The 21,016-nt window shown below is 44.1% G+C and overlaps 1 protein-coding gene across 7 annotated transcripts in view; it reads right to left on the bottom strand.

Moving 5' to 3' along the window:
- LOC148885693 (RNA binding protein fox-1 homolog 3-like) overlaps nucleotides 1–21,016 on the bottom strand; it is a 326,703-nt gene that overhangs the window by 55,493 nt on the left and 250,194 nt on the right. For 6 of the 7 annotated variants that reach the window (XM_089018729.1, XM_089018732.1, XM_089018728.1 and 3 more), the window contains one exon: nucleotides 732–1,037. In XM_089018729.1, coding sequence (XP_088874855.1) covers nucleotides 732–1,037 — 306 coding nt within the window. The remainder of the gene's footprint in view (nucleotides 1–731; nucleotides 1,038–21,016) is intronic. The other variant, XM_089018733.1, reaches the window with a different exon arrangement.

Genomic DNA, 21,016 nt, shown 5'->3' with positions numbered 1-21,016 from the left:
AATTTGCAGGTGCTGTGGCTTCCTGTATTCAGATAATATGTGACAACAACTACTCATCACGCATTCGGTACATTTCCCTCAAGTACAAGTCAACAAGTCAACACTCTGTGTACTCACTGATAATGTTCTAAACACAAATGTATGTTTTGAGGACATTCTCATTCTTTAAAATTCGTAACAGTGGTCTGTTGGTCGACTTTTTAGCGCATAAGCTAAATGTGGTAAAAGGTAGAATTTCCATGTCCTCCTCAGGCCTGCGTGGGTTTTCTCCGGGTACTCCTATTTCCTCCCATATTCCAAAAACATGCATGAAACACTTTAAATTAGAGGTGTCAAACATTTTTTCTTGCCGTGGTCCACATTGTAGTTCAGATTTACTCTCTGGACCCATTATGAATTTGGGGAAGCCATTAAAATGTTTCATCCCCTGAGCGCGAATGGTTGTTTGTCTCTGTATGCCGTGTGATTGCATGGCATCGAGTTCAGGGTGTCCCCCACCCTTTGCCCGATGACAGCTGGAATAGGCTCCAGCATCCCTGCGACCTTGTGAGAATTAAGTGGATCACAATGGATGGTTCGATATACTCACAGTGCTTCTATTTAATATTGGTATGTTTGACTTATTCCACCCCTGCCAACTCCCACACAGGTCAAATGTCAAAAGTAAGGAAAGAGCGAGCATTAAGAAAGACGTGGCAATAGGTCAGGAAAGAAGAGTGAAAGGTGTTTACTTGCTGGTGGCCAGTGGAGAAGAGTGTTTGCAGGTGCTGAGCGACACTGACCGGTGCGGACGCGGGGGCGGCGATGCTGGGCGTGCTGCTGTTGGTGCCCGGAGCCTGCTCACTGTGTGTGGGCGTGGGCGTGTACAGCGTCATGGCGTGTTCGGCCACGCGGCTCTGCCCGCTGTAGTCGGGCGTGGGGAGGGAGTGCGGCGCGGCGAACTCGGCGGGGATGCCGTTCTGTGGGGGAGGGGGGTACTGGGTAGTGGTGTAGGGCTGGGTCATGGCGTCCGGGGGGTTGGCGGCCTCTTGGTTACCCTGGTGGGCAGATGACAGAAAAACAAAAACAAACAAAAAAATGAAATTAAGTTCGAGCAGACAAGAAAATTACCCTATTTCTACCACCCCATTGTTGAGGCATGTATGGCCGCCATTGGAACTGGTTACTGAATATCAACTCAGATTTTGCATCAAAACGCTTCACAGTGACGATGGGACAAAGACCCCCCGACTAGTTGGTGGAAGGAATAATAACATTTTTGAACGCAAAGTAGTCTGATGCCGTGCAAAGGCAAAGTCAGTTACCTGAAATGAATCATCAGAATGAACATACACTCGCTCAAGATGAAACCAAAAACCAAAATGCCCCAAGCAACAACAAGCAGGAAGTCAAGTCATGCTGATATGTTCCGGAGTTCGGGTTGTGCAACCAACTACAGTACAAAAAAAAATCAAGGTTTCATTTCCGATAGGCGGCCCGGTAGTCGAGAGGTTAGCACACCGGCTTCACAGTGCAGACGTCGCCGGTTCGCATCCCGGTCCGGCCTCCCTGTGTGGAGTTTGCATGTTCTCCCCGGACCTGAGTGGGTTTTCTCCGGTTTTCCTCCCACACTCCAAAAACATGCATTGCAAGCAGATTGACCACTACAACTTGTCCATAGATGTGAGTGTAAGAGTGACTGTTGTACGTATTTGTGTGCCCTGCGATTGGCTGACAACCAATTCAGGGTGTCCCCGGCCTCGTGCCCGAAGACAGCTGAGATAGGCTCCAGCAACCCCCGCGACCCTAATGAGGAATAAGCGGTACAGAAAATGGATGGATGGATTATTTCCGATTGTTCATTTCTCCCACTACGATAAAAAAAAAGTGGTGGGACTTCCTTCCCCTATTATCTGATTTGGATATACAGACTCCCCTACTTACGGACATTCGAGCAAACAATGGTACATACGAACATTTTTGTAGGTATTTCGAAAAATGTTTGGACAGAGATGCTGTTAGATGATTTTGTATTGCGCACCTTTTTCCAAGGAGTGTTTCTTTCAGCCGCTATTACCAATGTGAGGTGGTGTGAGAGCTCTCTCTCTCTCTCTCTCTCTCTCTCTCTCTCTCTCTCTCTCTCTCTCTCTCTCTCTCTCTCTCTCTCTCTCTCTCTCTCTCTCTCTCTCTCTCTAACATATGTAGTATTCTGTCCAGCTATACATATATATCTTTATAGAGCATACATTTTATTAAATGATTATTTTTCAGTACAAAGAAATACGGGTTACTTATACAAGCCTTAATGGACAACCGACGCCTCTGGACAAGTTGTGTCTAGAATTTGTAAAATCACTTCAAATGACTTCGACTGAGCATATTTTACAAAGATTCCATGGCATATAACTAAATCTAACGGTTTGAAATATTCAGGAAGTCTTGTTTTCGAGTTGGTGACGATGCCTGACATGACGTCACGTGTGGAACGCCCCTGATCGAGAAAGCGACACACAATGCATTTTGGGTCTGAAAACTTCGTGTTGATCTGTGTTCATGGCGAATTTAGAAGGAAAACACATAAATAACGCGATGGTGAATCTTTGTGTGTTGCACCAAGACTACTATTTGATTCTAGTTGACACAAATTCCCAGCAGACAAATCAGCCCATTTCCAACGGAGCTTAGGCGCCATCTTGTGCATTTTCTGGGACACTACATTTGCTGGCTCGAATTGAATCATTGCACATTTCCCCATTGTGGGAATTTACGGCTTTCTGAATCTGACTCTGAACAGCAGACTTTGATGTAGAGTTTAAAGGGAGTTTCAATGGAGTTTCAATGGAGTTTAGACTGAAATGTATAGATGTGCAAAAATGTTTCATGAAAAGTACTGTACATAGTGCAAGTATAAAAAAGACAAAACAGGAAAGTCTGGCAATTAGCTTACCTAGTTCACTTTTTACAATGATTTTTCCGTCCACTTCAACTTGCAAACGACACTAAAGCAGGAGGTCGATTGGTTCTTGTCATGCACATTCCTGCCATGTCTGATCAAGTAAATATTCTCACAGATAATTATCGTAACTGGCCTGAAATTTATTGATCACCTGAGGAAGTTAATTTCTCCAATTCGGTTCTGAACAAAGACACATTCTTGCTAGTAAATAAATAATAACTTTCTAACCAATTAAATGAGATTGGATCAGTCCCCGCGGCAGTTGGGACTGACTGAGTTTGTGGAGATCAAAGTGGCTGCCATTAGAGACGTGCCAAGGCGATCGCGGGGCATCACGGAGGCGGTGCCTCGCGCGCCGACGCAACAGAAGCCATCACGGCGCATCAGGCCTGCCGTTAGCGAGAGCCTTGATCAGCGCTAATGAACACGGAGGATGTTGTAGATAACAGCGTCCCCAAAGGATCGCAACCCCCGCCCCCCCTCCTTGCCTTCCAAGTCCACGGTGATCGTAACAAAGCACTAGTGGAAGAGGACGATCAATCTGTTGATCGTCCTCTTTTGATCATGACAAACTTTAACCTCAACGCCACCGCTGATTCTTCGCAAGATGAAACTTTATTACCTGGAATATGTCACCCAATGACTGAATGTCAACAGAACAATCACAAAATTAGTTTATACTGTATGGCGTTATCGTAACAGAAAACTAAAATATCTTTGCTCATACCGTTGAGCTCATCAATGCATTGGAAAATCAGTCAACATTTTAAAGGAGAGTTAAAAGCCGATGAAAGCCAACAAACAACCTGTTCATAACGGAACACTAGGCAAAAAAATACTTCTGAACGATTTTGTGCAATGATCTAATTGTAACATGTACAGTATTTGTTACATATTTTTATGCATTATTATGCTTTAAAAAACATTTCTGTCTGAAAATTTGTTACGGCGTGGAACGGATTAGGGTATTTACATGGAAAACACATCTCAACTTACACATTTAACTCATTCACTGCCATTCATAAATTTATTCAGGAATTGAAAATATGACGTAGAGTGCCATTCCCAAATTTGTTGGGGTTTTGTTTCTTCTTGCTTAAGTGCCAATAAAGCGCTGGCCAGATCTCTAGCAATGTTTTCCCTTCCACAAGGGGGCTACATTTCCAATTTTTCCAGTTTCAGCTGTTGTTAAAGAGCTATATATGTATGTATTGCATTGTATTCTGGAAACACACCCTCATTTAAAGCTAATATAAATCCAGACCAATATAATTTAGGAATTTAACTCAATTTTTCTGATGAAAGAAGAGAGTCTAAGGTTTCGTACGCTGCATTGAATGTTTATGTAGTCCTAAAATTAAATACTCTGTGGGTCCGAGTGACAATAACAAAAACCCTGACATTGGAGTGGATACATTTTTGTATATATCTGGCAGTAAATAAGTTAAAGACATTCAAGTAAAGAAGTAAAGAAATCAAAAGAAAGAAATCAAGGAAATAAATGTGTTCCAGAACCAATTAATTTTGTTATTCCATCCCAGAACTACGGGACTCCAATAAAAACACTTACCATATGTTTTCTTGAAACCTTATTCCAGTTTAAATAGATGATGTTCACAATATATAAACCAATGTTGTGTATTGTATTGTAATGCTCAGCAGTGCCGGATTAAAGGAAGCGTATTTTGGAGCGCCTCGCCTTGAATCGCGCAAACAACTTGTAGCTCTTAAAGTCAATAATCTTCTAGCACTGCGCCGCAGATTGCAACAGATGGACTGCAGTTGAGTTTTGCAAGTGCGCTTTAACATCATTTGCAAACATGCAGCCTGGCTCCTTGGTGCAACGCCATGATGAGCCGCGTCGGTAATGCATTCGCGCGCCGCCTAAATATTAGCGGATGTGCCGTCATTACCGTTCGCGCGCGTGCTAACGAGCTGCCGGAGCGGACATCCAACTGTGAGAAGGAGGAACAATAATGGCGGATTCTAATAACAAGCGGACGCAATTTAAAGAAAGGCACACCGGACGCAACTCTTTGTGCTAAGCGCGAAACTGGCAGGCCAGTAGCTTTATGAGGCCAAGAGAAGAAAAATAACGGGAGGAGTTGGCCTGCTTTACAAGGCGAGTGGGGATGGCCAGGCGGGAGATAAACGCGGTTTATTCCTCGTTGCTACCCGGCCAGTCAGGGAAGGTACGTTAGTTTTAATGAGCGCGTGGAGGAATGCTACGCTGTAAATGTAGTGGAAATAATTTCACGCAGACGTGTCGGCAAACAAAAGGCAGTTGGGAAAAAAAAGCCCGCGTTTGGCCAATTAAGGCGGCGCTCTATTATGGAAATGAAAGGAGGGAAGCCTTGAGAGGTTGAAGCTACCATACAGCCTGGCCCTTCACACTGCCCTTTCTACCACTCTCTTTTAATGCGGTAACTTTTTTTTTTAATCTAGCCCTGCGCTCTACTTTGCCGCTCCCTCCAGTCATGGCGTTATATAACACGCCTTCCTCATTTGAAGGGAGCTCTTGATGTTGGCAAATTTCCCGACATGTTCTTTTCTTCAAGCACAAAAGTCGGCGAAAAAAAGGCCATTCGGCTCTGCTGGTCTGACATCTGCTGGATTTTAAAGCAGCTTCATCATCTTCCTCATCAACAACAATAAAGAAGGCCAAGAAACAAAAGGCTTGGCAGCACAATAAATAATAAAAAAAAAAAAAAAAAAAAAAAAAAATCAACCCCACTGCTGTGTTCTACCCAATGGATTCTGGTTCAACCCAAAGGGAGAAATGCATGGTCAAGGGAAAACACCCACCCAAAGGGCAAACAGAATCAAAGTCTTTGTTGACATTTGTAGCACTTTTGATACCATACCAAATTTGAACAGGATCTGGATAAAACCGCTACCTGAGTACCATGGACAAGAAACTTTGAGGGCGGTGGACATGGTGCAAAGACAACTATCAAACTTTTATGTCCCCCGGTGGGCTAAAACAGTTATCAGGGTCGAGGAGAGCATGTCCAAAGTCCGGCCCAGTAGCAAATGCAGCCGAGCCCGCAGCCTACATTATAAAATCAATAACGTCTGGCCCGCATGAGGAATTAATACATTGGGCAGTAGCGCTGTTACCTGCGTGTGCTAAGTGCCGCCATCTAAAGGCTCAATTAGGTACTGCAAATTAGCATATGAGTAATTGACTGAATAAGCCCCCCAATTTGCTAAAATAGAGAAATTATGTTTTTTAAATTCTAAAATGGCAAGAATAAACCAAAGAACAATTGCGTTCAACTTATCCTGTGACTGTAAAGTGACCTTTAGAGTTTGGAAAGGCGGTTAGACAGTAAATGAAATGTATTATTATGATGTACTGTTGCAAAACAATTAAGGTGTTAAAAAAAGTTAAGTGAATATTCCATTTCAATTTTCAATGTCCATTCAATTTTGAAATGCATGTTTCAAATGAACCAAAACACATGCTTAAGACAGCTGAAATTAAAGTAAAAAAGCACATGTGAAATACAGAATAGCTCGCTGAAATATCTTTAAATTAATTACTGTTATATGTTAAATCAATTTGTATTGTATTGAATATGTAAAAAACATCCGCTAAGTTTGCCCCTCATACACACCAAATATGGCCCCCTTTACAAAAAGTTTGGACACCCCTGTGATAAACCAATGACTGTTGTGGGGTGGGTACAGGAAATAAACATGCGCTGAGAGAGTGCTCGGGATGGCCTTAACCCGCAGCTTTCTTTTGAATCAGACCCGTGAAGCAAAAAAAAAAAAAAAACACTTGGAGAAGGAGAAAGAAGAGCAAGAAAGCCACTCAAGCAGCTCGGAAGCGACTCTTAAAGAGGGCAGCAAGGCGAAAGTGGCGAGGAGGAAAGAAAGGGAGGGAAAGGGGAGCTTAGGGCTTGTTAGCTAAACACAAAACTAGGCGAAGGCTCTCGTGTGATCTTGGCTGTCCTCCGACGTACAAGACAAATGAGTCAGTCGACTGGAAGAAGTAGAAGGAGGCCGATGGATTCAGACACGGGGGGTTGGGGTTGCATTCATTCTCACAGTAGTCTCCAGATAATGGAGAGCGTTGAAAATGAGAGCGGCAAATCTTCCCCTGGATTACTGCTTGTGAAACACAAACTCATAAAACATGTTAGACACACAGTCACACCAGCTTTAGAGGTACACGTGCACTTGAAACCACCACTGTCCATCCCTCTTCGAAGGCTCACCACACAAAAGTGGTCTTCGGGATGAGCAAGTGTCACTTTTATTGATCGTGGACGAGGAGTATCACCGACCAGCGTCTCCTCGGCACACGGCCGGTGTCAAATTGGATTGGGAAGTGTCACTTAAGGAGATCACTTCCCGAGTGGATGTTTTGTTCTTAGCAAGAGCAACCAAAAAGGTCAGTTTGGCCCCGGGAGTGACGGGCTGCAAGGTTCCGCCATTCGCTAACCCCTCCCAGGTGTCTGCGCTAAAGGCTCGTCTATCTCTGCAGGTGCGAGCGCTTGGCCGCCCGCCAGCCATCGGTGATCCTCTTTAGCGGCGTCGGGAGGCGAACAGGAGACGGGTGGCGCAAAGAGAGAAGCTCTTAGGAGGAACTCATATCGGCAGAGTGCAGCTCTGACTCATACGTGCGGCGGCGGGTCAGCGGCGAAGGCAAAATACAGCGGGCGACTAATTGCGCCGCTTTGGATCCGGAGGGAAATCACTCAAATGGGAGTGCGCTGATCAATCTGCGCTGCTGCGGCAGGCGGGAAGGCGTGAGGGAAGTCTGTAGGGGAGGGCGGCTGCTGATGGAGTGGGCAGCTTTATGACTCCGGCTCCGCATTTCTCAGCAGAGTTTCTTTTGCCTGCTGTGCAAGAAGTGCTGCCGCAGATCACATCTACCTCACGCCGATCTACGTCTGTTCTTAATGGCCAAAGTGCCCGACAAAGTCTGAGTAGGAACTTAAATTTTGTGGATACGCAGCTTTATTATCAGATACACTTAAGAAGTGATGTATTACATCTTTTCATCGGGGCTTGGGTGTAGTCTGTGGGGGACTCCAACTGGCTCCAACTCAACCCCTAGTTGAGTCCAAACCTGCCAGGCTCATAATCACAGGTTGATCGTGCGAATTGTGAATGGCTTTGCATCTATTTCATGCATATTTCATATCCGAGCATGCAGCAGGAAAGCATTGTTACCCACATTTATTTTTCATGGACGCAGTATTAAACTTTTTCAATGGAGATGGGGGTGTTGATTAGCTGTTCAATGAAATTCAGTGGAGGGTCGGTTGATGAGGCACAAAGTTGTCGACAGAGAGGATATCTAATCTCTGAATGGGGATTTAGAAATGGTCCGAGGGGGCTCATACTCGCTCCCACGTGACCCGCATCTTCATTTTTGGCCTTGAAAATCTGTCAGGGGAATGGAACAGTCCGTTTTCCCTTTCTGCAGTCTGCACATACGGCCACAGATTGGCGAGAGGCCACAAACCGTGATCTTCACGGGAGATTGGGGTTTCATCAGATGCAGTCACAATTTGTCGATGGTGTCACAGTTTTTTTTCCCCGCAGGGTTTTGGGTAGACTTGTGAGGTGGTAGACATGGGTGGGTGTCAAGCAGAACATAATGGGATGCAGTTTTGCAGGACATTTCAAAGCAAGTGTCAGTTGATTGATGGTCAGTGGAATCATTTCAGACACCTGAATCTGACTACGTACTGAAATTGTGATTGGAATTCAGGCACATTTTGCATGAGAATTCCCATTGACTCCTACCAAGGTTTTTTTTTTTCCTTTCTTCGAAGTGTTGTTTTTTCCTGTAACCTCAAACCTGCCAAGCCGAGCGTGTGGTTGATGCAACACAAGTGCAATTCGGACGGCGAGAAAGTATCTTTGTGTTTTGAGCAGCTCGTTGTTGCAGCGGGAAGTCAAGCGGCTGATTCCACAGGCAAAGCGGCGTTTATTCGGTCTCAAATAAAGACACTCAGGCCCCTGTAATTAGGCAGGCCGCATGATCCTACCGCAACTCGCCACTTGATAGTCACCAGAGGCGGTGGCTAATTACTAACACCGCCGTTCCAAGGTGAGTCGGGATTTGAGTGGTAGTAAACAACAACAGAACACCTCAGGCGGAGGCTCTCCCTTCTCTTCCTCAACCGCCAATTACAGCCTGGCGGGAAAGAGAGAAGTGGTGGAAAAAAAACAATTTGATGCAAATTCACAGCAGCAAAGAAGGCGCAAGGCTTTCGGCGAGCGTTCACGCTCGGCGTAGGAGCCCGTTATTGTTTGGTCTCACATTTCCTGCCTTCAAAAAAAAAGAAAAAAGTCCCATCTTTCCATTTTCCACCTCATTTGTGTAGAAATCAATTCACAAGAAGAAACGCTGCCTGTCTTTTCAGTCAATTTAGGCCGCCACATGCACCGCCACCGCCGCCGCCCTTCTCCTCGGGGCTTAATCGTTTTCACGTGTCACACGCGCTCCATCCCCTCTAACCTGATTTGTCCTCGTTATGGCGAGCACTTATTTGCGCGCCGGTCTCGGACGGAGAGGTATGAGAAAGAGTTCATTTTCTCCCATCCCTTGCTGATTTCTTCATTACATGGCTCGCACGGAGACGCGAGAGGGAACTCTTAGCGGCGGGGCCCTCGTAGCTTAATAAAGACTGGATCACTTTGAACCTGCGTGACACACGTAATGAAGGCCCGATGTGTGACAGGAGAGGGGCGGGGTGGGGGTTGGGGGTTGGTGAATAATGAAATGAAACAAATACGCAAATAAGGCTGCCGACCTTGTGAGGAAGCCATCAGTTCTACGCCATCGGACCGCCAGAGCCTGAAGAGCCGATAATTGTCTCTTTTGTTGCGTAGCGTATATTTACATCTGGGACTAATTAACGCGTCCCAGCCAACATGAAGCTCATTGTCTTTATTATTATTATTATTATTATTATTATTATTATTATTATTAGACACAATGCAGTTTCCTGTCATACTGAGAATCCTTTTTTTATTTTGAGCGGAAAAAAACGCTTTCGGGAAGACAACTCAAGATCAAGTACAGACGAAGAAAATGTCTTTGTTTACATTTGGTTTGAAATGAAAAAGCTTCGCACTTTAGCGTCACCTCTTTTGTCAAGTGTACCAATTTCTGAGAAGGACCCATTTCCTGTGTTGTCGGAGAAACTAGTGTAGCTCACTGATTCGTTTATTTATTGTACTCACATCTGATATTTATGAAATAAAATACAGTAGCATATTAGGTGAGAATTATGCTTTTAGCAATCCAGTTAGCATTAGCTAGCAAATTAGTATTCCAAAATCCAAACAAACAACGTTCCAAACAACCGATTGGCATAGGAGTGTTTAACTTTGGCAAAAAAAATAATATTTATTATCAAACAATTCCACACTTTTCGATAAACTTCCTGAATGAGATCAGTTTGCAACTTCATAAAAAGTAAAACTCATGAAATATGGTTGATTTGTTTGGCAACATCATTTGTCAAGTTATTCATTAGCCACGCGGTATTCCAGACATGACATTCGGCGACCGCATTTACAATTAAATGAGGGTGACACCCCAACCCACCCAGTCATGCACATTGGCCACCGCCACGGTGGGCATCCAGGATGGAGAACAGGTGCGACGATTCGTCTTTCCTAACAGTTGCGAGATGGGCGGTATTTTTTTTTCTTGCGCTACCCGAAGTGTATCTCATCAGATCTTAATTCCACTTATGAAGATCACGGAGATAACTTTTGATTCATCATGATGGTTTAATCACTGTCACTGTGCTCTCTCCCACTCGCCCGTCTTCCTCTTGTTTCCACCTCGAGTCGAGAGATGGACGGGGAAGACGGAGAGAAGATATTAACAATATTAATGACCCGTGGTCCTCGTCTCCTTAATGAGAAGGGTTATTAACCGTGATTATCCGTGATGGAGCGCCGGTAATTCCCTGAAAGCTCGGGGAAAACTGGCCCGTAAATCGCTAAGTCTTGACGATCTGAAGGCGCGGGAAGAGGCGGTAGAGCGCGGTGAGACGCCGGAAGGATGCAGAGGAGGAGGAAGTGAGTGCATCAACCAAACTCTGGGGGCTAACGAGCGAGCTAACACAATGACAATGCTGGAATGCTGAGGCGGCACTCCTGCATGCCCACCCACCGACGCTGCAATTACAGGAAAGATATGCGGGATGGCTGAGTCCATGAAGTCAGGTGGGACAGAATGGCTGCTGAGTAAAAAACCCTTGTCCTGTGCCATTTGCAATTTGTGGTGTCGATACCATAATCCGGTTGCCCTGTAGTCATTGTCCTGTCTGGCCACATCCTAAACTGGTCACAAGAGTGGCTCATTAACTCCTGCTCCGTTTCAATTGCTACTCCTATTCCTACCACAGGTAAAACAGTGGAGGCACTGCCTGGCTCACTATCCCCGTCCTGTCCAGTCCTGTATTGTATGATTGGGTACTTTTAACAGTCTAGTCTGGTTTTATTTGCACATCTTCATGTCCCTATGACATACTTTCTGGCTCACAGTCCCAGTCCTATTCAATACTGTCCTGTCCCATTTACGACTTGGAAGGGTTTAATGGTGACCTCATTCCTGTCCTTACCTATCCTATTCCCAAGACGTGGCATTCTTACCATATTTTTTCTAGTCCTCATACTAAGTCCTCATAATAAGACTGTGCTATCTGGTACTTGCATGTCACTTTTATTGTCACTACCACACACAAGTTAGTTCGTACTTGTCCTGTCCCATCCCATTTGTAATTCATCACATGTCTATGGAAGCACTGCCTTGCTCATTAGTCATTTGTTGTCCTGACCAACCATGTCAAACTCTGTCTGACTAACCACCCCAGTCCTCTTCTGTCCCATTGTATTTGCTAGTCGTGTCCTGTCTCCACTTGTGATGTTTTGCTCACTTTACCAGTCTTGTCTTATCCTCTTTGCAGATATACCTTGCAAAGTGTAGCATTGCCTGACTCACTATCACTGTCCTGTTCTACCATCTGTCGTAATCATAACTATTCTGGCTCCTGAAGTACAGCTATTTTATCTCCAAATGCAAAACACAGAAGCTACGAGAGATGGACTGCGGCTGAGTGTTTTGACCTTAGCATAGACGGCATGGATGTTGAAAATATGATGCAATAGTATGAATTAATCAGGAAAGGTTGCTCACTGTGAATTTATCGATGAAAAGGTTTCTTCAGCCGTCATCGATGGACCACTCCTGTACGACTGAGAGCTTACACTCACTGTGAATTTACATTTCAAAACACAAATATTTGTTGACGATTATAATTAAAGCTTGTGATTAGGGAATTAGCTTGCGAACGTTTGCTTACTCACTTTACCACCTTGTTTGTCATGTAGCAGACAAATGGGGCACATTGTTTTGTTGTTTTATTTTCCAACAGTAGGTTAGCATCCATCCATTTTCCAGATCGCTTTATCCTCATTAGGATCACAGGGGGTACTGGTGCCCATCCCAGTCGCCTTCGGGCACTAGGCAGGGGACACCCTGAATTGGTTGCCAGCCAATCACAGGGCACACATAGACAAACAACCATTCATTGTCACACTCACACTGCATGTTTTTGGAAAGTGGGAGGAAACTGGATGACCTGGAAAAAACCCACACGGGCCCAGGGAGAACATACAAACTCCACACATCTAGAACTCACGACCTCTGAACTGTGAAGTCAAAGTGCTAACCACTCACCGACCGCTTGTAAGTTAGCATGTAAGGAGGAATTGTCTCTGTCTGCTGACACCGGTCGAGGGCAGAACGATCATAATCAAATACTGCTATCCCGTTGCTGTTTCCAATGGCAGAAAACAGGAAGCTGGTGCGTAAAAGGAGAAGCAAGACAAACAACACCTGACTGGAAGTTGCAGCAGCAATGATGCTAACGGGCCCGTTAGCTCATTAGATGCTGGCCTTAAAGGCATCTTTGGGAGTTTGGACACCTCCTGCCTCCCTCCTCCTCCCTCTCCTGCATCTTTGGAGATGACACTGAATCACGGCAACACCTGCCGGGCCCATTGCAGATAATAATCCCGTTCCGACATGCCGCCGCAGCGCTCACAGCGGCCAAATTGGATTGTTTGCATTAGTGGCCCACTGAGCGCAGCGCGCTTGCGCTTCCTCCGCTCTCTCTCTTTCTCTCGCTGCGCTTGCTCACTCTCCCGCCTCGAGGGCTTTATTAGATTCAAGCGCTCCTTTATAAACAAGCGCTCCTTGTGGCAAAAAGGGTAAACAAGAAAAGAGGAATCAGCTAAATGCGGACAGGCCGGCGCTTTGTGGACACGCTCCATTTATTTCCTCCAATCAAAGGCCTTTAATTGGATTGAGAGCCGGCACCTGCTTTACACGCCGTCGAGCACGCCACTGATGTGTATGCATGTGTGTGTGTGTGTGTGTGTGTGTGCGCGTTGTGTGTGTGTGTGTGTGTGTGTGTGTGTGTGTGTGTGTGTGTGCGTGTGTGTGTGCGTCATGGGAGTGGTTCAGCGTATGTCTAACACTCCCACCCATTTTATTTATTTATTTAGGTTTTTACCAAGATCAGTTTCAGATCAATAAAACGAATCGTCAGTCCCCCCCTATGGATTTTCAAATGAATATTTTACACTTTAACATGTTTTTCCTTAAGTTTACTATTCAAAGAGTTGGAAAAAAACCCACAGATGCAATACACAACCTTGTTAAATTTTCTTAGGAAAACTACATCACTATAAAATGTTTAATATGTATTTTATAGAGTGTAGTCTACATAAAATACGGCAACATTTTAGTTGTGCTATTCAGTGACACAGAGGTCTTAAAAAGTCTTCAATTTTGGTCCCTTGAAATCTGCGTTCGCTGTAATATTTTATATTTGTGCTGAAAAGCAATGAATGCATTTTGTTTGGTTATTTTTGTAATTGCTTTACTGATTCAAATGACCTTCATGTAACATCACTGCAACCACACGTTTTTTTCATTCATTATTTCATTACCACTTGAGTCATTTTCAAAGTAAAACAATAAGACTGTATTCTCCTAGACTTATGTCGTTATTCATGCATTCATTTTTAGAATGTGGTTCACCTAATATTACAAAGTTACATAGGCAGACTATTTTATCGTACCTTTTTTTCTATCTTCCAATAAACTTGAAAAAGATTTTTATTCAACGTTTTTTATTCAAATAACATTAATAAAATCCAGTAACTGCAGACTATTTTGCAAATGCATTTTTCATATTTTTATTGATTTTTTTTTTAATCAACTTTACGATCAAAAGATACACCTGTTTATACTGTTTATATATACATTGTTTTAAATTAACTTTATGAACATAAGATACACCTTTCATACTCTGGATCATTTTGCATGAAGTCGCTTTGATATGGAGGGAGCATGATGTATATATATATATATATATATATATATATATATATATATATATATATATATATATATATATATATATATATATATATATATATATATATATATATGGCATATCCCCTTTAATATTCTACAGCAGGTCAGAAAAGCTCAGTTCACTTTAATTTAAAAATAGCGAGTGTTTCTACAGTCGCATTCTCACGCAGCTTTAGGTTTCCATCACTTGTAAGATGAGCGAGCGTAATGCTGCAGTTCACTCCGGAATACAAATGCTCAGCAGGTGGATAAAAGCCAATGATAAAAATATGAAACAGGGCCACCGCACACAAAAGCACGCGTGGCGATACGAAGGTGTGAGATGCATTGCGCCGCCTCTCCACAGAGACGGGACGGGGCGCAGGGAGGCCCGACACAGTAAATAAAAATACAATTTCCTTCAGTGACACGGCCATTCTGCTGCAAGCCGGGCTCTAATTATTCCCGGCACTTTGAGCGACGGATGGCTCCGCATCGGTTTCATCGCTTGCCCAATGCACTTTTAAGTAGTTGGTTGTCCCCCTGAGCAAATCCTCGCCCAAAGGTCGTCATGGCGACGGAGGCCATGTCAGTCTGAGTGCATCTCTCAAACATTTCCCAAGATTGTTTAAATTGAACAATAAATATATAGTCGGTAATGATATGTCGTCTGAATTTTGAGTCGTCACTCAGGCAGAAAAGGCGACTTTGAAAAGAGCCTTTTAAAGGACTTAATGATGAAGTCTCCGTGCGGGCCGAACACATCCATCACGTCCGACGGCAATCTCTAGAAAGGTCACAACAGCTCGCAAAGAAAGCAAGCTTGGCTTGGCCAAACTTCCCCCACTGGAGGGTACAAATCTCCAATGTCACTTTTGATTGGCTCTTTGAGGCCTCTGGGAAGATTGTCATCGCTAGCGTTGTGCAGTTGAAAGGAATGGCAGCCAAAAACATGAAAGATCCACGCGAAGAAACAAATCCAAAACAGTTGGACTTGCCAAGCTCAAGATGCCCAAAATTCAGTCAATAAGGCGCGTCAAAACCAAGTCCTAACCTGTCCATTCAAGAGACATCTCCAAAAACAGGACATGAATCAATATCAAAATGTTCTTCTCCTCTGGCTTTTTTTCCTGCCTGCCGCCATCCTTCCTCACCGCCATCCGGCTTTTCAAGCCTTCCGATCTTCCTCAACGCTGCCTTCAATCATGGTTGCCTTCCTCCCCCCTTGGCTTGGTTTGTACCTCCTGTCCTCCACCTTCTTTCATTCCTTCCTCCGCATATTGAAAGTATTTAAACATAACAGAGGAAAGAATAGTGTTTTTTTATTAGGTTGATATTATTACAACTACTATATATTATTATTATTATTATTATTATTATTATTATTATTATTATTATTGTTATCCATTATGGATGGATGGATGGATAGATGGACAGATGGATAAATAATAAATAAATACATAAATAAATAAACACAAACATAAATTAAAAAACCAAAGACATCATTTTATTATTATTATTATTATTATTATTATTATTATTATTATTATGGTGATGATGGTTGGATGGCCTTTATTAGGCTTTTGATCAATTATCTTTTGGGAAAAAAATAATAGTAACAAAAAATAATAATAATAACATTGTCTCATTTTGGATGCATGCAATTGTCGTTTGTATTATTTCCTGACTCATACAACCAAAGTATCCCAAACTAACATTTTGGTTCTTTTGACCGCTGGGATAAAACACAGTGGTTCGGTGTGGAGCTATTCTATTTGGCCCGACGTGACATTGGTCTGGAGCGGAGGAGCGGCACAGTGAAAACAAAGGAGAAGACCAGCAAAGTGAGAGAAAATCAATCCTGGGGCAAGTCTGATTGATGGGCGGAGTTTTGGACAATTTCACGCGGAGAGCGACCTAAGCAGAGATGACAGCGGCCATATTGCACGCCGCAGATTGATACCTTTGAAGGAACACGTCGGATCAGGGCGGCCTTCGTAGCCAATACGCCGCGTGACCACTTAATGCCGCACAAATCCAGACCCGATGTACTTTCTACCCAACCGGATGGTATAATTGAGTCAATTAAACGCAGCGTATTACCACGGAGGGATCTTCAATCAAGTTTTTTGCCAAAGTTTTAAGGACGAAAAGAAAAAGAAGTGAGCGATGGTGGGTGTTTATCCCACGACGGCCGGAAAATAAGCGGCGGGATTAACCAGGATATCGGCGCTCAACTTTCAGACACGGACCAAACAAGAGGACCATTCAAAATTGGGAAAGAAGCGAAGTTATTTGATGTTACGTTTTGATCTTCAAAAAAAGCATTTTATAGGAATTGGGATGAAAGCTTTGTCAATAAAGAACCAAGTGAAGAAAAAATTAAAACATGGATTTAAGGTAGATTTTCTACTATTGGTGAAATACTTAAGAAAAGACGACAAAAATCGCATTTTCAAGTTTGTGAGACAAAATTCGGACTGTCAAGTGATTAGTCAAATTTATAAAAGAAAAAAAGTGTCAATGATACGAGAGAATGACATGTAGCGCTATTAGCATCTTAAATAGAAGACTCTTGGTGCACTATTGTAATAATATGTGTTATTTTTTGACTCCAATGTTCCAATCTGGAAATGAGAGAAGTAGCAACAAAATAATTCTTAGCACAATTGGCCCTCCCAAAAAAAACAGAAAAAAGATATTTCTGATTTGTGGTGTGCAATGCAAATAAACGTTGACACGACTCATTCAAGGGGAGATTTTGTCATACAGGCGCCAGCCGTGTGCCCCACCCCACCCCCACCCCCACCACTGCTTGGTGCTAATCGCCCCGTGAATTGAATTGAAAAGAAGGAAGGCCGAGCGACGGGCTTATTGGGGAAACGCGCTTGCTGTTTCTCCAAATAGCCGGCGGCAGCTTGAGTGCGTCTTTGTCGGTACGCCGCCGCCGTATCACCACGCTTGTTCTTCGCGGCCTCGTCTGATTCCACTTGAAAGGATTACAGCCGCAATACGCGCGCATACTGGCCGAGTCAAACGCAGGAGTGGTCGCCGAGGGAGTGTCTAAAGAAAGGTCCTGAATTTGGGCACCTCTTTTTTGGAGTCCATCAAAACACACACAAACACACACACACAGCAAAAGTCAGATATTTTCTCCAGTATTCTTCAGGATAAAAATGTGAATTTCACATTTCACAACACATTATTTTCCATGGAGGGTAGGGGGTGAGAAGAGAAAATCTGTGTTTGAAGGGTGCCCAAGTGAAGCGATTGCGTCTCATCAGGAACTGGGTTTCTTCCCTCTGGCTTGCAGCCATTGAAAAAGAAAACTCATCCGCCAGCCGCCGAATCTTCAACTCAGTCAGAAAAGGGCACTGGCTCCAGTTGGAAACTCATTCGTGGCTTCTTGGTGCAACTTTTGCATTCCAAGCGATTTCATCCAACAAGCTGCTGCAACACACACACAAGCGCAACGAAGGCGGGGCGAGTCCGACCAGCGCCGCCATCTTGACTGTTCACACCAGTGGCGGACAGTCAAGGGCTTCAAAGCCTTCTCTGCTGGCCTAAAAGTATCTGAATTACAGACTGATGTTAATTTTATTTAATCCATTAATTCTTATACAATAATTCCAAAATGTCTATTAGCTACCTTTCGTTGCTTTTCCCCTGTTGTGCTGCTTCCAGATGTGTGTTTTCATATTTAAGCATTGAACCAATCACATTTCAGCCGTCATTTGTTACCAGGGTCAGAAATCTACCTGGACGACCTCACAATCAGTCCTGCAGGACCTAGAGCATAAAAATCAATGTCAATTTTCGCAAATTATGTTGGTCATCACATGGCTAGTCACTAGCCAATTATAGTATCACTAGCCGCGAGTGATAAGCGTATATTGGATAAAGCTAGCACAGTGTATCGGTAGCGAGCTGCATTAGCAAATATATTGTGGTGTTGATTTAATCGCAGTTTTGTCAACCCACAATGGCTGAAGGAGGAGAAGAAATGGATTTCATTGCAGATTTACTGTTCAAGCCATTTTCAAGATGTACTTTGCAAGAAAAAAAGGATATCATTAAGAAAGGTCGGTCAATTATTTCCTGACTAATGGTACCCTCTAGTGGACTTGTAGTAAATTACACCACACACTTTTCATTCTGGATTGATTCCGACGTAGCACTACTGAAGGCCAAGCGATCAAATCTACGGCCCGCCACTGGTTCACACCAATATAACATCCCGGCAGAAACAAAATAAGCCTCAAGGGGTCCTTGTGACGCTGTGTCCCGCTTTCATCCTCCAACTGCCCCACCAGGCCGCATAAGTGTGAGTCTATTGCAGGGGTCGGGAACCTATGGCTCGCGAGCCATATATGGCTCTTTTGATGACGGCATATGGCTCGCCGATAAAACTAAATACATATTCTTGCTTTTTCGTCATTCATTTCCTGTTCGGGCTGCAGTTGGCGGAAAGCGCAATTTTGATTGGATGACACTGACCTAGGTTGGCGGAAAGCGGTGACACAGCGTCACCAGGACCCCTTGAGGCTTATTTTTTTTTTGCCGGGATGTTATATTGGTGCCTGGAAGCATCAACAGTGGATAGAAAAAGACGACACACACCTAGACGCATTGCTGACTTGCGGAACGGCAAGTGGGACCCCGTTTTCTGAATCAATGTCTCAAAACGGACATATGCTGACGCGTCACGCTGCTTTTCTCCCGCCTATCAAGAATCATTGCTGCTGCGTAAACAAGACAGAGAGACAAGCTGGATGCACTCCAGCCTCTCGTCTGACACATTTTCACTGACCGAAGCTCCCCCCCATCTCCTTTACCCGACTTTTAGCTGATTCAGCCACAAATATTGATCAGAAGAGTGACAGAGGGAGGACCAAAGTATTGGAAGTCAAATAAGAACAGAAATATGCATTTGAGACTAAAGTATTGAGATGCCTACAGGAAGACAATGCAGCAGTTACACAAAAGTATTTTGATGATGAATTCAACCCTAAAATAAATAAATAAATAAATACAATTGTAAATAAGTAAATAAACAAATACAGACATAAATAAAACATAAATAAATAAATAAATAAATAAATAAATAAATAATGTTTTTTAAACGCAGGGACCTACTATAGATTAGGCTTCCACATGGACAGTTTTGGACACAAGTATTGGCTCCATGCTAATGCTAAGGGAAGAGGTCATGTGCCCACAGTGTCGTAATCAGATCATTAGCCGACAGTTCCGTGACCTCTGCAAGAAGCTCAACGATCCCTGAGCGAAAGGCGGCGTGTTAAGGAAACTTCCGGATGATCGGCTTAGAAGCACGGGAGACTCGATTATGAGACGCGTCACTCTCCTAAGACTTGCGAAGCGACAACGTAGAACAATTAGGGCATATAGTGGATGGGAGACCGAGCAGGAACAACCATCAGTATCTTCAAAGAGTGGCGGTGGACATGATGGGATGGAGGGTGTATGTGTGTGTGTGTGTGTGGGGGGGGGGGGGGGGGGGGTAATCTTGTATCAGAGAGGTCAGCACATTTGGAGGTAAGATTTTTAAAAAGGAGGAAAAAAACTGGATCGTTCACAAAAACAGTATATATTCCCATTTCCATCGGAATGAATGACTACAAGAAATGTTCGTGGTGCTGGAAATGCTCGATGGGCCGAATGAAAGGCCGCGGGTCAGACTTTGCCCACCAGTGGTTTATACTCTATCAAATATTCATCCGCTAAGTGCTGCAGCCAATTGCTTTTTGAGAGCTTCATGCATTGTTTAGGTTCAACGCAGGAGGAGGCGCGGAAGAAGAACAAAGTACAATAAGGATGAGAGAAAGGAGGACAAGGAAGGGAACGAAGAGGCCAAACCATGATGAGGACAATGAAGTAGTTGGGGAGGAATAGGGTGAGAAAATGGGGGTTAATAACAGAGGTGAAAAATGGTTGAAGCATCGAAGAAGCGAGGCAAGGATCGGAGCAGAACTAGAAACAAGAAGAGGAAAAAGCAATGGAAAGGAGGTGGAAGTGGGAAAGGAGGAAGTGGAAGAGGGAGAAGGCTTAGGGCGAAGAGCAAGATGGAGGAATAGTAGGAGGAAGTAGAGATGAAGAGAAGGAGGCGGTTGATTGCTGTTGCCTGTGGCTGGCACCGCTAAAAACGCGGGCGAACAAAAAAAACAGGCCAAGCGGGCAGCCAAAGTTGAGCCGCCACGTCGACAACAAGGCGGCTTCACTTTACCTGCTTGCTTTTTTTTTAATTGCAAGCTGTCAAGGAAGCGCAAAGCCACTTGCGCAACGCACCTCGGCATCGTCCTCGGGGAGCCGCCGCCGCCGCTTTTAGCCGAGGCGGCAGATGGTGTGCGTAACGCCATCCCTCCTTCGGGGGGATTCGCCGGCGACAAACCGAGACTTTTAAGGGCCACGTTGGGGAGGAAGCGTTTTGTGGAGCCCGCCTTGCGTTGAGTAATGGCTCGCCCCATCCGAGGGCGATTTTCCTCTTGCGTTCGCCGTGTGGAGGTGGATTGTGGGAGGCGGGGTGAGGGTTGAGGGTGGTTGGCAAAAGGCTAGCATCTGGCAAACCTTAGCTTTAAATGTGGAGGTGAGAGAAACTTTTGCCTGACACAAATCCGCGTGAAATTGACACTTGTTTTTTTTTGTTGCCAAAA

The sequence above is a fragment of the Hippocampus bargibanti genome, linkage group LG17, assembly GCF_051943395.1.
Source record: "Hippocampus bargibanti isolate YZ-2025 linkage group LG17, ASM5194339v1, whole genome shotgun sequence".
NCBI lineage: Eukaryota > Metazoa > Chordata > Actinopteri > Syngnathiformes > Syngnathidae > Hippocampus > Hippocampus bargibanti.
Note: the sequence above shows the minus strand (reverse complement) of the source record. Positions and strands in the feature narration are given on the sequence as shown.